Below are 21165 nucleotides of genomic sequence, written 5' to 3' on the forward strand. Positions count from 1 at the left end.
CAGAAGCAGCAGCAACAGTGAATGCTCCAGTGCCCCGAAAATGATGATAAAACACTCGAAAAAATGGGAATATTTTGGAGAAAGGAAAAAATAGGTAAAAAAGTCAAAAATACCTAATTAATTATGTTTAATTGGATGAAAGCATAATTCTTTCTTAAAAAGCATTTATCTCAAAATAATAAAACACTTTTTAAGAAAATATGTGTCGTAAATTATTTAAAGTCCGTTTTTCTGTTATCTGAGAATGTTTTATAAGATAACATGCAGATTTTCTTTCAGTGCTTTAGCAACAACAAAGTACGCACACAGACACAATAAATGAGAGAGAAAGTATCAATCGTGTAAAGCTCCTGCTCCTTTGGCATTGAATTCTTTCAATGCGAACTTCGAAAGCTTTTTCGCAACTTGTTGCCTTGTGCGTTGCTCAATCAGCTGTTGCTCTCTTTCTCCCCGCCTCTTTTTTCTTATATTCTGATTTGAAGAATTTGGGAGTGGTTACTAAATTCGATTAAGTAGAGTATAGTTTTGGATAGAAAACCTAACTGGGCTTGGGATTACAGCCCCATCATTATTCTGACAATTAAACACGGCACAAAGGAAACTCCAGGACCTAAGTGATTAGTTCGAAAAAGCTTTCTCCAGCTTTTAATGGTGTGCGTGTGTATGCGACTTCACCTTGAAAGCTCAGAGAAGTGAATTTAGAGAGATAAAAAATGTATATCTCTGTGTATAGGTGTGAGTGCGATTGTGTATGTGCTTGTGTTCGTATCCCAGTGATTCAATTTGTTGAATACTTTTCGGCGTTTTTTCGTCCTAATGACCGCCCATAACTGCGGCTCGAGTTACCCATAAGCGACCTTAATTGACGCACACAAGTGCGCCAGCAACTTTTTGTTCTGCTCTCTGCCATTGCCCGATATACCCAGAAGTCCCCTCTTTTCCGCCCAGCCACCTCATTTACCTGTTGTCATCTTTGCCCCTGAAAAAAGAGACACAAAAACACGAAGCTACGGAGAGAGCAAGTCCAACAACGGCTGACATTGAGCAAGCTGCAAAGTAAGTTTACCCATGGCAATGGCATCGTTCTGCTCCTACCACCTCCCAGGTCTTCAACACCCTACCTCGCGGTATATTCGTCATTTAAGTGCAAAAAGCCAATGGCGAGGTCCTGACTAGTCGGTTTGCTAAAGTCATGGCGACTGGTAAATACACTTTCCCTAAGTATTTCGAATGTTTGTCTGTTATAATAAATATATATATTTCTGTGCTTTTAAGTAAAATTCAAAGTATAATATTTAATGCATTCAAATAAAACACATATATTTGGAATTTTGTTTTGCTTATCAACATACCTATCAATGTACTTTATATGAAATAATGGAGTAGGGTATTTCTTTCATCAGTTTGTGCATCCCCAACTGCCCCTAGTTTGCATTGTGTTTGCAACAGACAAACAGAGCGCATAGGATGGTATGGTATAGGGACACCCCAAATGGCTTAGCTGAGTGTTTGTCCATAACCTAAATGTGTGCATATATTTATGTTTGTAAGTCGCTGGGCCGGTGGATACTTTATGTGAATAGGAAACTTTTCAGGCAGACTACTTCAAGGGAAGCATGGCGGGAAGGACAAAGGGAAAGGACACTGGACTCAGACGTGTACAGACGACTCATCGTAGGCCTCTCTTTACCGCAGGACATTCGCATAGACTGGGCTAAAGGGGCGTGGCGAAAAGAGGCTTGTTTTCAAGAGTGGGGTGCGACGCAAATATGAAAGCGATTGCCAAACTTTTAAAGATATTTTTAAGTCGCTCCTATTGCTGCCAGATGTTTTGTTTGAACGCATTTAGTTAAATAGTCTCTTATAAGGAAAGCTATTCAAAATAAGAAGATAGAAGAATTGAGATTGTGAAATAAAAAATTATTTATTTATTTATTAAACAAATCTCTAAAATAATCGCTAACATTTCCGGAAAGTGTTTGGAAATATAAAATTAAATTAATGAAAATCTAAAATAATCGCTTACATTTCCGGAAAGTGTTTGGAAATATAAAATTAGGACTATTTTGTTCTATAAACTATTCTATTTGAAAAAGTGTTATTATAAATATATCAGATTTAAAATAATATTGAGAAAAAACTGATATAGCGATTTTTTAAGTTCTTCTGCTCGTGTTAAACTCTTTGTCTTATCTAGAGATTAATGACCATTCAATTGAACATTATTTTTCTCCGACTGCAGTATAAGTTAACCGTTTTTAAATTATTCAGATCCCCTTTGCGCATGAAAAAAAGTTTTTGGCCAAACCATCAACAGGGGGCTTAGCTTGTTGCTTGCTGCACATCGGCCCCTATCTGTTTTTCCTCTCATTTCCACACTTTCCCCAATTTTCCCATTCTCCCGGGGCATTCGTTTCGTTTGCTCTTGGATTTTTTTCTGGCCGGATTTTGCGATTCTGTTTCAGCAACAAGTTGCTTACATTTCGTAAGCCCGCCAGGCCACCTGTGTCAAACGGCTATAACCCATTTTCATGGGATGGGGTCGTTCAGGGGGCGGAAAATGGTTAGGGGGTGGTTGGTGCATAGTGCCGGATTGGCATTGGCGAAAATTGTCAACGTAGTCGTCGCCTTTGCCCTGCAGATATGCTGGCATATTTATTTATGTGCTTTGCCAGTTCGCTGTTCTCGACTTGATTTCATTTCATCTCTGGCTGCTTTCTTCTTTTTCCATTTTTTTTTTTTTTTTGCCTCTTTTAATAACAAACATGGCTGGCTGTTGTTTTCCCGTCTTCGTTATTTTTGTTGTATTTTTTGAGTGAATTTAGGCTTTCTGTTGTGCTTCGGCAGATGTTTTTCTCCAAGGGTTTCGCATTTATACCCCATCGCCACCTCTCCATCGCAGCAAATACATTATTCTGGCTTTAATCTTAAAGATTAGCCAGCAAAGGAAGGCATGTTTTTGTTCTTTATCACCTCGTTTCTAGTGCGCTAGGCTTAGACAAGCCATTTACCAATTTTCCGACAGCAGTTCATTCACTTTTAGGCCATTTTCATTTCGGGTGTGTGAACTTTGTTCTTTCTTTGTTTTGATTTTGTTGGGTCGAGAGTTGGGTCTATCACAATTTTAACTGCTTTAATACTACCTTGGTTTTTTGACTCAGATGAATATATATGTATATGGTATCTCGGCGTGTAAGCCATTTGCCATAAGAATGTGTGTGTGTTTTAAGCTTTTTATATAATTGAAATCCGAACACGTGCCACTCAATGCGTATGCTGGCAATAAATTCAGTTTCACTTGTAATCTATACGCACATAAACACATCCACATATATTTCGCTTGATTCCTCTCCATATGTAAATTTCACTTGGCCATCGGACTGCTTTTGGGACAGAGAAAAAGGACATTGTCCTCACAGTGTGTAGGCGCCTCCTGGCATATGCTACAATCATAATTACATCGTCCTGAGCAGATAGTAGTCCTGAGCGTATGTTTACGTCTTGCCTTCGTGTCTTAATCACTGAGAAAAATCTGCCTTTTTTGATTCACCCAAGAATAGTATTTTAAGAGATTTTAGATTGTGAAATATTGTGAAAAACACATAACACTTTTAAAGATCACTTAAAGCTTCGAAAGACAAAGAGGATATTAGGAAAAAACTTAATATAATATTAGGAAAAAAAAAAAATATTCGTGAAATATTCTAAAATATTTGATGCCTATTATTAGCTCTTTGAAACAGCTATTTTTCCAAGTGTATTTTTCTTCAATGCCTAGTATGTCGTCAGTTGCATAACGAAGCGACAAAACTCATTTTAAACAGGCGCCACTCAACGACTGTGGGGCGCCACAGAAATTGCTCCATCGTTCCGCTCCAGACCCCTGGAACCCAGATCCCAGGTCGTATTCCCGGTCGAGTCAACGTGCTGATGATGAGCCCAGTACGATTACCAACAAGTTCATTAAATACAATGCACAGTGTGGCCAAGGACGATGACGTGCTGGCACCAGATATCCTTCGAGGGCCACCGATTACGGGGAGGTGAAGATAGCTCCCCCGGTAGCTGATAGAAACTGTGGGATGCTTGGCAAATTGAAATCTTTATGGCGACATAATTATTGGAAACTAGCATTCTTTGGAAATTAGTGAACTAGTGCACACTTAGTTCCGAAACAATTAGAAAACTTTAACAAAATGGGAGGTTGAATGCTGTGGCGCTTGTTTACCTCGAATCGAACTTATAATTGTAATGTAATTAAACAATTTATTGTTAATGGTTCATTTTCTTCACGGGCTTAAATAACCGCTTTAAGTGCGGACAACTTTACGGCTTCACACATCCTGTGACCTAAAAAGCAATGGGCAACAATGTTCGGGGGCCACTTTAATGGGTCAATTAGCTGGTTCCACATATCGCGGCGTATAAGGGAAATATCCTCGATTGCGTGACCCGGAAACATCGACAGTTTTTACTCGGATTCTAGGGGTAAATTTGCCATTAATATGTGCTTAATCTAGGTCAAAACAAGGATACCGGAAGCCTTTTCGCTGAGACTCATAATTAAAAACAAGAAAATAAAAAACGCAATTATGTGGAAAAGTGAAAACTCATTTGGACTCATGTTTACCTTGGCTTGACCACCAAACAAGAAAATCACCCAGACTACATACAAACACGTAAGCATATAGGTTAATTTATTTATTTTGGGTGCACGCTTTTATTTGCATAAGCTTAAAGGATTTTGGATGGCGAGCTTAGATTTACCTCAGTCTGCAGTTGTTTTATTGTCCTCCTCATGAAAACCCAATGGCCCCCAAATGTTTAACCCTGAAATTGATTTGAAAGGAGTTCCCCCATAAAGCTTCAAAAGCTTCGAAGCTCTGGGGAACGTTTTGTAATAATGCAAACTTAATGGCCTGAAAACTTTTTATGGGGAAAGTGCAAAAAGCTTAGCAGGAAAAGCGTTAAAAGCTTTAAGGGAATTTTCCTGGTTTGGAATTTGGATTCAGAATTCCATTAGGGCAGAAATTGAAAAATATTTAAATTAAGCACTTGAGACCACAACCGTTGCACCACAGGGAATTTAAGGACTTCTATGCCCTGGCGACAGACCGTCTAGACAAGAATCCAGAGTTGAACACCTGACAAATTTCTTCTTCTACTTTCAGGTAGGCGGGTAATTTTCAACGGAATTTCATTTGTTCTAGCGTTGCGCCTAATGATCTTTTAACAGGCCCAAAGAACCTGAGGGAATTTCCCAGCCTTGGTGCACAGGCAGTGCAGCACATTCATTCATGAGGCCAATTCAAAAAGAAAGATTCCACTTTAAACTGAAGAGGTTCTGCACTTCAGGATGTATTCATTCATGAAGTGTCTGCCACGCGGGAGATCGAAACAGCGAGGAATCTTGGAATCAGCAGGACACTCGAAAGTTGGCAAGACATCTGGCTAAAGGTACTTCCAAAAGTGGATCCTACGGAGAAGAGGTGTATGCAAATTTGTTTACGGAAACAAATTTGGGAAACAGTCACAGCATTGAATTAATTTCTAGGGGCTTGTTAGAAATTAACACTACCGTAAGAATAGTTTAATGAAGTTTTAAGTTAAGGCAATATTAGCTAAATGAAATAAAATAAGTGCAAATATATATATAGATTACTTTCCTACACAATGAAAAGTACTAGAATAAATTAGAATAAATTGTAATTTTTAAATTTCTACATTCTTTGTTAATACTGCCTTTTTATACTTTTCTTCAATTGAAACACCGAAACTTTGTTTCTTATTGACAGTGCCGCTAATTGAGTATTTCAACCAATTAACTTAGTTCCCATGTCTCCAAAATGCAGTCCCACCATTCACTCGAATAGTCGCGAATGTTATCTGTGATTTTGGAAAAATCACTTTAAATCAACCTACCGATAAAGATCCGAAGAGCCCACGCAACACATTTTGGCACAACGGATTTCGCTACGCTCCTTGAATGAATTTGCGAAAAAATAGCAGATCCTGAATGGAGTCACGGAGTCCTACCTGCTGATCCAGCACTTGAAACTCAAGGGCCGAGCTCTTCAGCTCAAGTGGAAGAGGCGCACACTTGAGCAAGAAACTCCGGTAGATAACGATCGGGATGAGATCAGGTAGATCGGAGTGCAACATTTTCCAGAATAGCAAGGAGAATGGAATACCGAAATTCCGTTTAAAACCGCCGACTGGGCTATTTTGCCCATTGGCATTCCGATTTCCATTTTCGGACCGAAGGCCCAGAGGGGCGTAGGTGCAATTGCGTTTATTAGCACCGCACCCCTTGGGATCGCACAAAAGGATGAGTTAGTCCTCGTTTCGGTTCCAAGTTAGAGGACCCATTGAGGAATTGTCAGTCCGCCGTTCAATGAATGCTGAATGAGTCGGCTCCGTCTGGTTTTGTTGCGCATGATTCGTTTTGGGTTTGTCACCCATCTCGATTTTGGGCAAATCACTGCCATATCTTGGCTGATAGGCATCGGCCAAGTTGGCATCATCAGTATGTGCAATTTGAAGTGTCGTGGGAAATGGATAAAAACTCTACCCACTCCAAAGCCGAAAAATGTCCTTGATTAATTATACGTTTTGATGATTCGGCAAAAATGATTCGGTGTCATCATTTGCGGTTCTTTATAGGTGGCAGACCACACATTTCGCCTGGGGATATATTCAATGTTCTGGCGAAACTAATTAATAAATGGTTACTTAGATAACATTACAAACAAAATTGTAAATTATTAAATGCTGTAATTCCATCAAAAAGAACAGCCATATTAAAATATCAGATTTTATAGACTTATAGGTTACTATTTACGATATATTTTAACTATTTCCAAAAGGAACCCCAAAATCCCTTAGGAACAAACGTTTTTAGAGCTAACTACCTTCCTATGAAACACGTATCCTTATCCTAACAACCATCATATTGGACTGCCACTCACTAAGCACCTCTAACAATCATCCTATGAAAGATTTGCAAATGAGATTTCGGCAGAAAACATTCCCAATCCCATAATTTGTCAAGCCTGTCGACTTAGCGGCCCTCTGAGCAACTCAATTTTTGCACATTTTATGCCAAAAAATAAACGAGTGAAGCCATTGAGATGTGTGAAAAATTAAATCTGACAAATTTCCGGTTCGCTATTTACTGATTTTTAGATGAATGTATAAATTCTGGATATTATTTTCCGGTTGAGGGGATTAGAGACAAGAGAAAATTCAAACTATTTTCTCCAGCTCTTGGGCATAGGTGAGATTATGCGTGGCGATGTCCTTGGCAGGGACCTTCTCCATGGGTTTGGTATGAAGTCCAGCATAGTCGTAGTTCCCCTCCTCGTCCAGACACCACTGACGTCTAGTGGCCAGCTCGAAAAGCTCCTTGGAACCAGGACGAAGTCCCAAACGCTGGGCAGCTAGTTTGGGCGCCATCTTCAGGTAGGATTTCTCCATGCAGGATGCGATCTCCTCACGCGCCGTGTTCACCAGGATGTCCATGAAATTCGAATAGATCTCCGAGGGCATAGACTTCTTGGCTTGCAGTATCTTGTTGTATCTGCCCTCCATGTAGTAGTTCTCCAAAGCCAAAACGGGTTGAATGAAGTTATTATGGAGCAGCAAAGCCGTCGGCAAACGTTCCAGTTCGATGTGGAAGTCGGCAAGGCGATTGGTGGCCAACATATAGAGCAGATTTAGGCCCATAAACTTGCACTTGTGCATCGATGATTCCAAGTACTTATCGTAATCATAGTAGTAGGTATTCAACTGGGCCATATATCTTTCGAAAGCAGCATAATCCTTGATGGTGATGCTATGTTCCACAGCGATTTCCAGCATCTCGCGCGATTTGATTAGCTGATCCTTTTGCTTGGAACTCGATGCAGTTTGGATTGTTCCAAAGTTGGACCGCACCAGCTCCAGTTTGAAGCCATCCAGCAGGCGGGAGCAGTGGGTCAGGTTGGGTGCATGTTTGCTCCACTCGTTCTTCAATTCGGTGTACAGATTCGACATGATCACAGCAAAGTCTCGACAACGACTAAATTTTTGGGAATGAAAATTTTGTTCGTCTTGATTGACAGCTCGAATTTGGAACGACATGTAGACACCAGAATTTGGTATTTTTAAGGATATTCCAGGGCTGCTATATATTTTTTATATTTATTTAATTGGTTCGTAAATTTAACATTTTTAGTATTTTTAGTAAAGCGATCTTTGGCAGAAAACTTAGCTGCTAGATGGGAACCAACTTTGCATAAATAAATCATCGCTTTCTATTAATAGTTATGTATCCCAAAAACATTGGTATTCTTTTGGATTAAAATTTATTTACGTTAACATACTTATGGCTGAAAACAGACTAAAATCTACTGTACAATTACATAATTCTTATAATAGGTTATTGATTCTACGCCTCAACCTTCAATTCGTGGACTTTGACTTGAGGAGACACTGGAGATGCTTGGGGACTTCCATTGGAGTTGGTGGACAGATTGAAGGTGGGGCTTTCGGAGCCGCCCTTCTTCTGCTTGACTCGGCGATTCTGGAACCAGATCTTCACCTGCTTCTCGGAGAGGCGCAGTCTATTGGCGATTTCGATGCGACGTAGGCGGGATAGGTAGGCGTTGTGCGAGAATTCCCGCTCGAGCTCCAGCAACTGGGTGCTGGTGAAGGCAGTGCGGATTCTTTTGCTGGAATCGGCATAATCGTTGATCAGCGGCGTGATCTCGGTGGAAACTCCCGAAGAGTGGTTCTTCAGTGGTGAGCTGTTCGGTGAGCAGGATGACTCGTGCTTGAAACGCTTTCCTTGAGGTTCATCAAAGTTATTGGTGTAATCCAAAGAGGCGGACGATGAAGCGGACGGTGATGTGCAGAAGCTTCCAGGTTCGGGTAAGGGTAGTCCGCCCACAACTGGAGATCCGTAGAGGTTGTGTAATGGCGGCAATTGCTGGGAGTTGGGATTGGCCGAGAGCGGTGGCGATGGATAACATCCTTCGTAGTTGGTGAATCCACTGGACTTCCTCTTGCTGGCGAACAGCTGGGCGTATGGATGGTAAAGGGAACCGGGACTCGAACTGACATGTGGATGTTGCTGCAAGGCAGCTGCTGCTGCTGCGGCCGCTGCTGCAGCTGCTGCGTGCTGTTGCTGCTGCTGTTGCTGCTGCTGCTGCTGGATGCCCAAGGAGAAGAGATAGCTGCCCACATAGCTGGCCGGGTAAGGAAGCATCGGTATCGATGGTAACATGGCAGCTGCGGCCACTGCAGCAGCGGCTATAGGACTTCCTCCTGGTGATCCCAGTTTCTCCTTCTTCTGGCTCAAATTGGGCCTATCGCTGAGTAGGGAATCCATCAAAAAGGAACGCGACATCTTGGGTTCTTAGGGTATTTCGTTTTCCAACTGATCTCGATATGAGCTACTGAACACGATCGCTGACTGTGCGAGACTGTCTGGCTGCTGCGCCCTCACCCGCTTCTTATATACCTCGAGACCCTGTTCTGGGGGTTGGTTTGCCGCTTCCACACCCCTGAGGGCCAATTCGAGGGTTGTTTGTGCGAGTGTGTTCGGCCATTTAGTCACCATTTAGCAACAACTGTTGCCATTTACGCTCCGCCCTTGTTCGATCACTCACAATGCCGCAAATGGCAGGTAAGCGATGCTTCACTGTATCTGTGCGCAAGGACAATGGCGAACCCTCCTCTGCCATCCAGCCATGCATATGTATGTGTTTGAGGGTTTGGGTGTGTGCTATGAGACTGTGTTGGTGTCCCTGTGGAACGAATCAGTCTTTCCAATTCGTATTATCACTCGAGTTTAATTGAAAGTTGAAGAGAGTGCGTAAAAGCTTTTTAAACGGAACTGAATTAGTTCAGCCTAAGCTAGATCAAATTAATTTATTGGTATTTTGAACTTTCAATAAAATCTTCCAACAGCTTATTTGATAGACAGTGTTAAAAATGTATTTAATTAAAAATACAAATTTCAATTAATAGTATTTTTAGAAAATCAATATATATTGCTTTTATATTGTTTTTGTTTTTAATTTGGCTGAAAAATAAACAACTGCCATTGCATAAAAGCATCAAAAAAGGCAATTTTAACTTATAAGCATTCAAAGATTTTAAAGATTTTCGTGCTTTTACCTATTAGCTATTTTGCATCATTGTAAGGTTTTAAGTAAAAAATTAATATTTTTATGGTAAACAAATTAAATTATATTTAAGGGTTCGTGTTAAAAAAGATAAAAACCATCCAGTACTATCAAAAACTCTGTTATCCATTTTGGCAAAAATTATAAATATTAGCGCAATGATAATTTCCTTTGTAGGACGATCTTTTAAATAGTTAACGAAATTTACACAGCATCTTGTTTGTAATTTATTGCATTACAAGAAAACCTCTTCAGTGACCCTTCACAATCGAATCGATTAATTTTACAACCATTGAAAACTGCAAGCCCTCCAACCGTTTAATGCCAATTTCATGGCAACTTATGGCCCGAAGTGGTGGCTGCCGAAATCTCGAATCGAACCTCTACTTCTACAACTCCTGGTTATCAGACCCTCCAGCACATTGGGTATATATGTATCCGTATCTCTCCTTTGAGTCCTACTCCTCGCCTTGGCGTAATTTTATTGATGCATTCTTCTGCTTGTGCAACTACGGCGAACAATACGGCAAGGATCATCCATTCAGGACGATCCCATTCATGGATGCAGTCCTTTAGTCCTTTGACAAATCCAAGACACGACGCACGTTGCGCCTTTGTTTGTGTGTACTTTTTGGGCCAGGTCGGGACATTTAAGCCAGACAGTACGTCGCCGAAATGTTGTTTTTGGGCTACATTACACAGAATTATGGCGGCAGTTTTATCATTTGTTAACTGACTTTAGGGATTTACCTATAATTGTCCTTTTCATGGCTTTGTGCCGAGGTGCGGCATTGTCGTCCTTCTGCCAGTTGATCGTATGTTAAGTGGCTATAAAACCGATCACAATTGCTGACGTTAATTGTTAATTGTCGACCGACTTCTACGTAGGCGATCCGAATGTTCGCCCACCTTTTTAAGGTTTTTAAGTATTTGGCTTCTGCTTAATTGGCGGGCTGTGCAAAAAAAAAAAAAAAACAGGGAATCTGGACGCTGGTCAATAGCGAAATCGGGAGCAGATGCTGTTGTGTTAATATTTTTGTAGGAATTTCTGCTCTTTGGGCGTTGCGTTGGTCTCGTGCGAGAGGTCCTTTTGACCGCCTTTTACCAATTTTTGGGCCACTTGAGATTTTCTCCATTGACCACTTCCGTTTTTTGTCTGCGATTATTGCACGCTCGATTGATTCGGGTTTCCTTTTTTTCACAATTGGATCGTGCTATTGACTTAGACTTCGTCTATGGCTTATAAAGAATACAAATGTTTCGGATTTGAAAATATTCAAATTTTCTTATCTCTAAGATAGCATCGGCTTCGTTCAAGCGAACAATTTCATTTTAATTGTGAACAAAAGTCGCCTAAACGCTGAACAAATGAAAGCATATCGAAATGTTTACTTCCCCTTATTTTTTGACATGGATACAACGCAAAACTAACTGACTGAGTCGGGGAGAACATCAAACCGGATTTGCCCACTAAAGGGGTGTTTCAAAAAAATATTCTGAAAACTGAACCACCACCATAGTGGGTATTCGAAACCCTTATAAATGCGGATTGGGTTAATCATTTATTGACATTAATTGGTTGTGACATTTGCATTTTGACTGATTGTTCTAGTTGCCATTGTTGCTACTTAGCCAAGGGTTTGTTTATCCACTCTCTCGTTTTGTATATTTGTTGATTTAACAAATATGACTTCATCATAGACCATGCATTTTTATATAGTTCCATGCATGTGCTCGAATAAATTATTATTTACCCCTGAATAATTTACGAATGAGCTTTGAGGTTGAGTCTGGCTTCTCTGCGTGTTACTGAGTCAATAGGCCTCGGGCAATGCTTTGGGTTACTCGATATATAGGATGGGTTTTGAGCAATTAAATTACACGGTGAATTGTGTACTTTAATGAATGTAAGATGGTACTGTGAGAAATAATATTGAGGTATTTATAGAATATAAACACGTTTTGATATCAGAAAAACATCACGACGCTTGTATATTCCACATTAAAATGGCAAAAAAAAGCCTTTTGGCATAAGTTTAGTTTATCAGGAAATCTTCCGTGCTCAGAATAAATGTGAATCAAATTTTACAAAAATATTTCATATTATTATTACTATTTGATAAAAATAAAAACTAACAAAAAATGAATGAAATTTATGAAATATATGTGAAATTTCTAGGCAAAAAAGTTGCCTTCTCAATGGTTATTTTTAGGTTTTCTTCAACTATTGAAAACAAATATCAAAGTATCGCACCGCCAAGTGTCCAAAAATTCAAACCAAAACAAAAGAAACTTTTTCATTCTTTTTTTCGAGTATTATTTTCATGAATGAAAAGTCAGTGGCTGGACAAAGGACACTCCACAAAGGACCCAAACACGATCCGCACTTGCAGTGATCTGCAGTTTTGTTTTTTTTTCTTTTCTCTTTTGTCGGAGAAGAGCGAACCTTGCGAGGTAAAAATGCAGGTAAGGCGAAATTCCTTTCTGCTGACCTTTAAAAAGTATATATTGTACAAGGACCGCCGTTTAAATGGAGGTTTATAGGTTTCTTTTTTAGCTGTGGTCAAGGCCGCTGGACAATGCTATTAATCAGGTTCCATTTATTGTGGTAAATGTTGTGGCTAGTTTGAAGGGCCTGTATTGGGTGTACAATGTAAATCATGGAGTGGGAGATCAGGACTCGAAAATGGTGACAGTTCCACCCCAACACAACCAAAAAACACTTAAACACTTAACGTCTAATCAAATTATATAATAAATAGCAAACAAAACGAAACCAGAAACGCTTAGCACCCTTAAGTCCACCACTTACCCCGCGCTGTCAACGACCAAAGCCAGTTAGTTAATAAAAACAGCATTTGCAATCGTAAAACGCTTCACTGATCCTCCCCTTCCGCCAGCACGCGTTGGGTTAGGTCACCATCCGAATCCTTGGAAACAAGGTAGGATTCCCAGTCGGAACAACCCCCGGGTTCCGGCGGATTGCCGATTGCCGAGGGTTATATCAAATGCATAATGAAACAGATTTTGATACGGCCTCATTCATTCGATTGCAGCCGCTCTCGCAGGAGCACCAGACACATTTGAATCCTTGTGGTTGTCTGCGATCCTTCGGATTTCTCACCGATTCAAAATGGCAGACCAACGCAGTTTTCTGGCCTATAATTAATAGTTATGTAGGCCGTACAGGATTTCTTGACAACAAGACAACATTTTCAAATCATATCGGTAATATGCAACGTCCAACCTTTCGATAATTCATTATTTTAATGTAAATATTAATTTTTACTTATGAATCTGAAAACTTTCTTAAAAAAATAACCTTTAAGATAGGTAGGTACTCAACACTAATTAATATATTTGAACAATTTATCCTTCATAAAGATGAAGTATGTTTAATAAAATATAACAAGAATTAATTGTAGAAATAATTGTACCATCAAAATTACCAAGATATGGATCTTAATCAGAGTCCCGAAATATATTGAATGTGTTCGTTGCTAATTGCATATTATTTACTTAGCATTTTTACACATATTTGCTGTGGTGGCTCAAAACGGACCCATATAGTTTCCTAAGTTATGTTTTTCTTTATCTTCAATACCTAATGTTGTTATTAGAAAGTCGTGTATTACAATTCCTTATATTGAAATCAGAAAAACCAGTATTTTACACGGAATGTAGATAACGTGTAGATACCACTAGTTCAGATGTTCGCCGCTATGTGTAATTGAAATAGTGGCGCCACTGTATAGTAAGCGTGTAATTTCAGTCGCCCTTGCAGACAGTTGGTTTGAAAAACAACCAAGAAATCCGTTCGATGTCCCAGGTCCTATATTATATTATACTGAGACACAAGTTGAAATATAATTAATAAAGAATTCTTAAAGAGATTTCAAAACAAACAAAGTAAGCATCCCCATAAAAAGTATTTATGAAACCATTTGACCTATGTCATTTACAGGCAGACCGACCTCCCACGCTATTTGGCCAACTTCGTGCTCCATTTCATTCTGGCCTGGTAGTGTCAGCTGTGCGTCTGCAGCTCCACGGGGTGTCCTCGCCCGTTTTGGCCGCAATCACATTAACGTTAACAGACTGCGTCAGTCGCCTACCTTCATCTGCAGCTTCCGCATAATGCGCGTCTCCTCCCAGCGGTCCAGTTCGTCCCACTCCTTGCCACGCTTACGCAGAAGGTAGTAGCGGTACATGACGATTGTCACGGCCAGGATCAGGGCCAATCCTGTTCCGGCTGCGGCCCCCAGAACCGCGGAACTAACCATAACCATCTTGCCGATGAGTTGAATTCACTGGAAATACAAATTGAATAATCTTTAAAGCACAACTTATTTTATTAAAAAAATAAAGAATATATATATACTACAATTTTGAGAAAAAATCTGCTTTAAAAGCAAGCTCTGTGTAAATAATATATTTAAGGAATAAGTAGGCATACCAAAAACTATGGCCACCATGATCAAAAATACCTATCAAATTTTATTCAATCTATAAAACCAAACCAAGTAAACATCATAGCTATTCTTTGTATTTTATACATTTTTATTGAGTACAGTATTATCGAATGTTATTGCTAAATAGCGAATTTAAATGTCTTTCTCTTGGGGTATTTACTTTTCCCCTGACGACAGCTACCGATTTCCACACTTTCCGTACTTTCACATGACGCAATTAGCTCGTCACTTCCTTGATTATTAAATCGCTCGTTTTCTAGATCAAATCGATCTTCTCGATTTCGGGACTTTCCAGATGAATCAGCACAAGTGATAAACGCAATCAGAAAAGTAAGGGCGAAAACCGATAGAAACCCAACGTAGAGACGCATTTTGGTAACTAAAAACAAAACTACTCAAATGTGTAGTTCAGAACACACTGTAGATATAGCTTTTGGAAAACAAACTCATACATAGGTACCACGGATCTAACTTTTATTCAGAGTCACAGCTGTGCAAACCACCTGACTGTAGTCGGAATTTCCCCATCTATCGACATAAACTGGCATTGTTCTTAAGAACACGTCATTAGCATTTATCTTGTGATGAAATACGCTAAAAGTCCAAGTTCATGTGATGCACATAGCCATTTCGAAGGATTGCAAATCTTGGATAAGCCTTGAAATCTTCTTCGTACTCGGGATATTTTAGAAAATTAACTGGTATGGCATCAGTTGGTTTGTCCACAGTCGCTTCATCTTCCTCCTCTTCATCTTCGAAGAACTCGCCATCTTCTCCAGTTTGAGTTTCCTCTGCAGTGGGTTCCTTGGTTTCCTCTCCATTTGGTTCATTAGTTTCCTCCGCCGTTTGACCTTGAGTTAAATATGTCTCCTTTGTGGTGGGATCTGGTGAATAATAAGTTTCATTGGCTAATTTTTCAAGCAACTGCAAGTTTTTTAGCATTTTATCCAAATCCGCTTGATTTAGTGGCCTTGAAACGTTCCGTTTGCTAGATTCATCTAATGGCTTTGTAGAAATCAGGGTTATGCCCATGAAAGCGATCAAACTTAGAGCACACAAGGTACGCATTTCTTCAACGTTCTTAACAATACTGGCTGCTGCGACATAAGAATCAGCTGCTTTTAATGTTTTCAATTTTGAAATTTCACTTTATTTGTTTTGAAAATATTGGAGTTGTATTGAAAACTGGTTGAAAAGTTAAAATTTTAGTTTGAATTCGATTTTTGTTAAAGATAATATTTTTTATTTAGACAACATAACCAGTGTGATGCCTGATCACAACTGGACCATGACCTCCGAACCTGGGCCAGAAGGGACGGATGTGCTTCTTGACCGGAGCAGCAGTGGTTGCCTCATCCTCATCGGCATCATCGCTGGATTCGTCATCGGAATCGCCAGACTCTTCAGTTGTTTCTTCATCATCCGAGGATTCCTCCGCATCAGTGGCTCCGGTGCTCTCCGCATCATTGCTAGTCGAATCCTCATCGGCATTCTCAGCCACGGCAACGGAGGACTCCTCATCCTCAGCTGGACGGGCAGCCACAAAGCCAACAGCCAAGAAGGCCAAAAGAGCGACAAGAATCAGGGAACGCATTTCGATGTTGAGTCTAAGGAGTTATCGCGAAAACTGCTTTCCAATTTCGTAAAACATTCAGCTATTTATAGGAAAAGTCTCGCAAATTTTGGCCGATTCGTAGAATCTACTACGAAATCTTTATTTACGCTTTGGTATTTGAACAATTGTCTCAATGGAAAGTTTTACAAGCGTATTTTTGGAGATATTTTTTTTTAGACAACAACAAAGGTTCGTTGTGGTTTCTCAAGATTAACTTCTTTCCGTAGTTCATTGTCACGGAGTGGGGGGAGTGTTTAAAATGACTGGACCGATTCCACCCCACTTAGGCCATCTGGGTACAGGACGAATGGTTGATCGGTTACTGGGTCCTGATCCTTGTTCAATGCTACTGTTTGTAGGTGGATGTGCCATCACAGCGGAAATGGCCAGTAAAGCGAAGAGAGCAATAACTCCTAAGTAGCGCATCTTAATCCACTTAAATTTCTCCGGTAACTACATCTTTCGCCTATAAACTGCACATTTTATATAAAAAATGGAGTGCTTGTTCTTATTCAGAAAAGTTTTGCCTGCCAAGCTGTGCAATCTGTAGATTGTCATATATGTACAAAAGTAAATAATGCAGTTTTATCTGCCAACTCTTCCGTCTTCTCTTAGGAACTGAGAGGCATATATCACTAAAAATAACTTAAAAATTGCTAAATTCTGTAGCACGAAGTTATTAAAATTCGAAATATATAGTCATAGTTACTATATTATCATATAACTGGGAATGGCAGTCATTAACCTTAGAGATATATTAAGGTGTTGCTTTGCAATAAATTGGCCGTGAAAATTGCTGAAGCAATTCTGTAACACGGGTTTTTAAAGAAAATAATTGTGGTTATAATATACAGCTTTACTTGTGTTTTGTTATTTTACAATTAATATATTAATATATGTTAATACACCAAGAAATAGAAGCAAAATCAAATTATTTAAAACAAAAACTGTTATACTTAAAAACTTAAAATAAAGCAAAATTGCATTTTTTTTAAAACTCATGCTAGGAAAGTGTATTCATTCTTTATAATTTTTTTAACTGTGTAGACAAGCCCCTCAAGCTAAAGAAATTCTGCAAAAAGTGCTATATACTTTGTGGCGTTTTTTCAAATCGATCGTCATATATTGCTTTAATTTATTTACTGTTTTAATTGTAGTATAATTTTAAAGCATTTTGTTTAATGTTTATAGTTTATAGATATTTTAAGAACTATTGTTATTATTCGAGGAAAAGGGGCCTTGCTTGGATGAGAAGAGGTCCGAATGGTCGAATCTGCTTCTTGGGTGGAGCATCCTGCTCCTGATCGCCTTCTGAATCGTTGTTACTATCCGATTCGGTATTATAATCAGATCCGTTGTTATCTTCCTCATCATCGCCGATCGATTCATTATCTGACTCCTCCTGATTGTCCTCGCTATTTTCTTCATCCTGGTTATCCTCACTTCCAGAATCCTGACTTTCTTCAACAGCAGGTTCTTCCTCGCCATCATTGCTGGACGAATCCTCATTGGTGTTATCCTGGACGGAGGACTCCTCATCCTCTGCTGGTCGAGCAGCCACAAGGTTAACAGCCAAAAAGGCCACAAGAGCAACGACAATTAAGAATCGCATTTTTTGGTGTTTTTGTGCTCAGCGAAGTTTTTAACTGATTTGAAACTTTACTCGATCAATCGCTTTTTATATTAAAAGCCTATTTTTTTGGACAGTAGCTGTTTTTGTTATTATTTGAACGAGTCATTTACGAATTTCATATTTGAACAATTGCTTATCCCATTATTGCGTGGTGACGCACTTTCCTAATTGATATTATTCTAGGAATTATCCAGAATTGTTTTTAGTGACGAGGTTCGTTGGGCTTGTATCTCAATTCTCATTAACGGGTCTAATAGTCGTGGATTATGTCGTATTTATTATACACACGCATGTAATCATTGAATTAAAAAGATAGTGTATGGTTTCTGGCCTTTTTAAACAATAAAAACAAATTTCTCACCTTCATTACTATTTACTTCGCCTTTTTTTCCGTCGTTCCAAATTTTTTCTCGAGAAAATAGTACATAAATACATATACTGTGATATATAAAGTAAAATAAAAAATCTGATGTCTCGAACTTCAAAACGTTTATTGATCTCATTTAACATATAAAGTCAAAAACAAAAAGTATTTAAAAGTTTCACCCTAAATAAGTTTTATTTTTATATTTTTATTGGTGACTTATCAGTTGGTCATTTCATATTTCGTATTTGAGAAATTGCATCGGTAAAGAATTACGAAATATTTTTGTTTTTTCGAATTTAAGAAAATTTTAGTGTAGTGGTACAGTCATCTGAGACTTTTGGGTTGACAATAACGATAACTTCTCCATTTGGATGCGGAAGTGGGTTTGAACTCACAAAGGCCATGGCCAAAAGGACGAGTACCCTCAGAAAGTGCATCTCTATTTCGTAGACTTAGTTCTTCTTTGAATAAGTTTTTTCAAAGTACTGCACTTCTTATATATGCATGCCGTGTTTGCTTTAAAATTTCTATTGCAAACTGCACAATGGCTGCACTTGACTAATGTTAATTAAATATTTGACGGATAAAACATATATTGATCTATTAAGCCACACTTTACAGGCAGAAATTTATTTCTTTCTCCCAGCGATAAAAAAATGAGTATGGAAAAGAGCATTGCTTTGAGGCAAATTAATTTAAAAAAAATAGCATTTTCAGGTTTTTTTGTAGTACGTAATTCTTTACAAAATCATTTAAGAACTGTATAAAAAGAAGTGAAGTAAAAAGCACAAATTGTGTGTATTTGCTAGAATAACATAAAAACATTTACTTCTTTGGTTGTTGGAGATGAACTGTGTTTTTCTGTGTAAACAGTTGTTTAAACGTCTAACGACCGTTGAAACGTGTAGATAAAAACAATAATGAATAGAAAGGGTTAATTCCCATTAGAGCTACTCTTCATCTTGATTGTACTGGTTGCTCTCGTCGCTTTCGGAATCATCATTGTTCTGGGAATCATCATCGGAGTTATCATCCGGGGATTCAGGCTCATCTAAGTCGTCGTCGGACTCGGGTTCATTTATATCCTCATCGTCTTCCTCATCATCGTTGGCATTATCCTGCTCATCAGCAATTCGTTTGTCCTCCTCGAGGTCCTCCAAGTCGTCAATGTCCACCGGATTGGCGGAAACTGTGGCCAAAAGCACACATCCAAATAGGGCAAGGAGCAAATAGGCACGCATTGTATTGTCAAATTTAGTTTCGAACTAAGTTCAGTTCCACATTTAAAATACGCTTATATAGGAAATCTTTAAATTGGCAGAAAAATAAAAGCTGGCATTGTGACAATTTATTTGGCTCATTTTGTGTTTACCCCGCGACAGCTGTTGCCTTGGTTTGAGCCTCAAAAAATGAGGCAAAGTCGTGCGTAAACATTTTACTGACGGAACTTGGAGACCATACAAAAATTACAGTGAAGCATGGCTAACTTGATACTTTTATATTGGGGTATATATAGTATATCCTTAGGAAAGTAAACACAGGATGTTACTAATCCCAAGGAAACTGGTTTAAGGATATATATATCCTTATATATTTATATATACATGTATTTTACTTCTTAGTAGAATACGCACTGTTCCATCTACAATTGTTTACAAATTTTGGGAATGGCCCTCCATATTCATATCTTCTGATTCATAGCACATTAACTTGTTTTGCTCCGATTACTCGAAACTTCTTAATATTTACTCACATGTTCGGTGTCATATTTGTGGTAAGCCAAGAACAAGAACTACTTCCAACTAAATATATCGTAGACCGTGAAACCTTGATGATTGTTAGCATAATGTAATCATGTCACAATGAATCGATCGATTTGGACCACTTTTTGAAGATATAAAAACAAAGATAAGCTAATTGGAAATCATAGTCTCAGTTGCACTCAGCCTGTATACATTTGATAATCATGCGATCCATAGCATTTGCCCTACTGATCTTTGCCGGTATCCTGGCCTATGGCAATGCAGCTCCCCAGGTGAATTTGGGTTGGCTGCAGGCGGTCCTGGCAGAGGCTGGTCAAAGGAATACGACGGTTAAGTTTGGAAACAACACGGTGATCATTACGGGAGTGTCCAATGCTGTTGCCAACAGCAACGAGGGAAATAATCGCCCATCTCAACAACATAACCCATGGAACAACAATTGGTATCCGTACTATAACAACTATAACAACGGTTACTATCGCATCATGCCCACCATCAATGGTCAAATTGTCGAGGGTCCACAGTCCAGTGCAGAGGAATCCCACGAGATTTCCCAAGAGTTTTCTCATGAGATCTCCCAGAGTGACGAGGAATCTGGCGAAGATCAATACCAACAGGAGGATGAAACTGAAGAGGATGAAGACGACAACGAAACAGATCTTTCAGAGGACCAACTTGATGATCTAGAAGAGGATCAGCTCGATAAAGAGGAAGAGGTGGAAGATGGTCACCATGACCAATCCGAGGAGGCTGGCCAGGAAGACAACGAAAATGAGGATGAGCTGATCGATCCCGAGGAAGATGCTATTGACCAGGCTCTAGATGACATCGAAAAAGAGATAGCCGCTAGGGAAAATGAATAGGCAATTTGCCCTATTGAAAGTTTTCATAAAAAACCACTAAATGTTACATTATTTTCATTTCATATTTTTGGGATCATTCATAAATAAAAATAAACAGTTTATTAAAAAAAAAAAGATTTTTACTTAAAGCATAGTTTTAGACAAACGATCTAAAAGTCTTTTAAAGATAACCAGTAATAAAAATCTTAAATTGCTTGGAATTGAAGAACACGTACTATGTTTTTCCAATGATTTTCTGTGACAATTTAAATGTTTCTTAAAGAAGCCACAATCATAAAATTTC

At 39.0% G+C, this 21165-nt stretch overlaps 11 protein-coding genes across 11 annotated transcripts in view; 1 reads left to right on the forward strand and 10 right to left on the reverse strand.

Moving 5' to 3' along the window:
• LOC6738096 (synaptotagmin-5) overlaps positions 1–21165 on the reverse strand; it is a 49067-nt gene that overhangs the window by 19797 nt on the left and 8105 nt on the right. Inside the window, exon 2 of the mRNA XM_016169533.3 lies at positions 14285–14479. Within this exon, the coding sequence (XP_016031912.1) occupies positions 14285–14458 (174 nt within the window). The 5' untranslated portion in view covers positions 14459–14479. The remainder of the gene's footprint in view (positions 1–14284; positions 14480–21165) is intronic.
• Positions 7148–8130, reverse strand: LOC6738098 (26S proteasome non-ATPase regulatory subunit 8). Its single transcript, XM_002084876.4, has one exon. It carries the CDS (start codon positions 8119–8121, stop codon positions 7246–7248), a length of 876 nt encoding a protein of 291 aa, XP_002084912.4. The 5' UTR covers positions 8122–8130; the 3' UTR covers positions 7148–7245.
• On the reverse strand, positions 8329–9501 carry LOC6738099 (homeobox protein Hox-B4). Its single transcript, XM_002084877.4, has one exon. The coding sequence runs from the start codon at positions 9386–9388 to the stop codon at positions 8429–8431; it is 960 nt and encodes a 319-aa protein (XP_002084913.1). The 5' UTR covers positions 9389–9501; the 3' UTR covers positions 8329–8428.
• Positions 14712–15013, reverse strand: LOC27207634. Its single transcript, XM_016183316.3, has one exon. The coding sequence runs from the start codon at positions 15010–15012 to the stop codon at positions 14761–14763; it is 252 nt and encodes an 83-aa protein (XP_016031916.1). The 5' UTR covers position 15013; the 3' UTR covers positions 14712–14760.
• Positions 15095–15730, reverse strand: LOC6738101. Its single transcript, XM_002084879.4, has one exon. It carries the CDS (start codon positions 15707–15709, stop codon positions 15236–15238), a length of 474 nt encoding a protein of 157 aa, XP_002084915.1. The 5' UTR covers positions 15710–15730; the 3' UTR covers positions 15095–15235.
• On the reverse strand, positions 15862–16289 carry LOC6738102 (histone chaperone ASF1). Its single transcript, XM_002084880.4, has one exon. The coding sequence runs from the start codon at positions 16233–16235 to the stop codon at positions 15888–15890; it is 348 nt and encodes a 115-aa protein (XP_002084916.1). The 5' UTR covers positions 16236–16289; the 3' UTR covers positions 15862–15887.
• LOC27208776 lies at positions 16322–16725 on the reverse strand. Its single transcript, XM_016184325.3, has one exon. The coding sequence runs from the start codon at positions 16680–16682 to the stop codon at positions 16491–16493; it is 192 nt and encodes a 63-aa protein (XP_016031917.1). The 5' UTR covers positions 16683–16725; the 3' UTR covers positions 16322–16490.
• Positions 17092–17927, reverse strand: LOC6738103 (uncharacterized lipoprotein SSP0535). The gene has a single exon (XM_002084881.4). It carries the CDS (start codon positions 17866–17868, stop codon positions 17476–17478), a length of 393 nt encoding a protein of 130 aa, XP_002084917.1. The 5' UTR covers positions 17869–17927; the 3' UTR covers positions 17092–17475.
• LOC27209376 lies at positions 18427–18721 on the reverse strand. Its single transcript, XM_016184808.3, has one exon. It carries the CDS (start codon positions 18691–18693, stop codon positions 18553–18555), a length of 141 nt encoding a protein of 46 aa, XP_016031918.1. The 5' UTR covers positions 18694–18721; the 3' UTR covers positions 18427–18552.
• LOC6738104 (phosphopantothenoylcysteine decarboxylase subunit VHS3) lies at positions 18972–19564 on the reverse strand. Its single transcript, XM_002084882.4, has one exon. The coding sequence runs from the start codon at positions 19495–19497 to the stop codon at positions 19207–19209; it is 291 nt and encodes a 96-aa protein (XP_002084918.1). The 5' UTR covers positions 19498–19564; the 3' UTR covers positions 18972–19206.
• LOC6738105 (probable DNA-directed RNA polymerase subunit delta) lies at positions 20141–20897 on the forward strand. The gene has a single exon (XM_002084883.3). The coding sequence runs from the start codon at positions 20223–20225 to the stop codon at positions 20880–20882; it is 660 nt and encodes a 219-aa protein (XP_002084919.1). The 5' UTR covers positions 20141–20222; the 3' UTR covers positions 20883–20897.

Source organism: Drosophila simulans, chromosome 3L (genome assembly GCF_016746395.2).
Source record: "Drosophila simulans strain w501 chromosome 3L, Prin_Dsim_3.1, whole genome shotgun sequence".
Taxonomy (NCBI): domain Eukaryota; kingdom Metazoa; phylum Arthropoda; class Insecta; order Diptera; family Drosophilidae; genus Drosophila; species Drosophila simulans.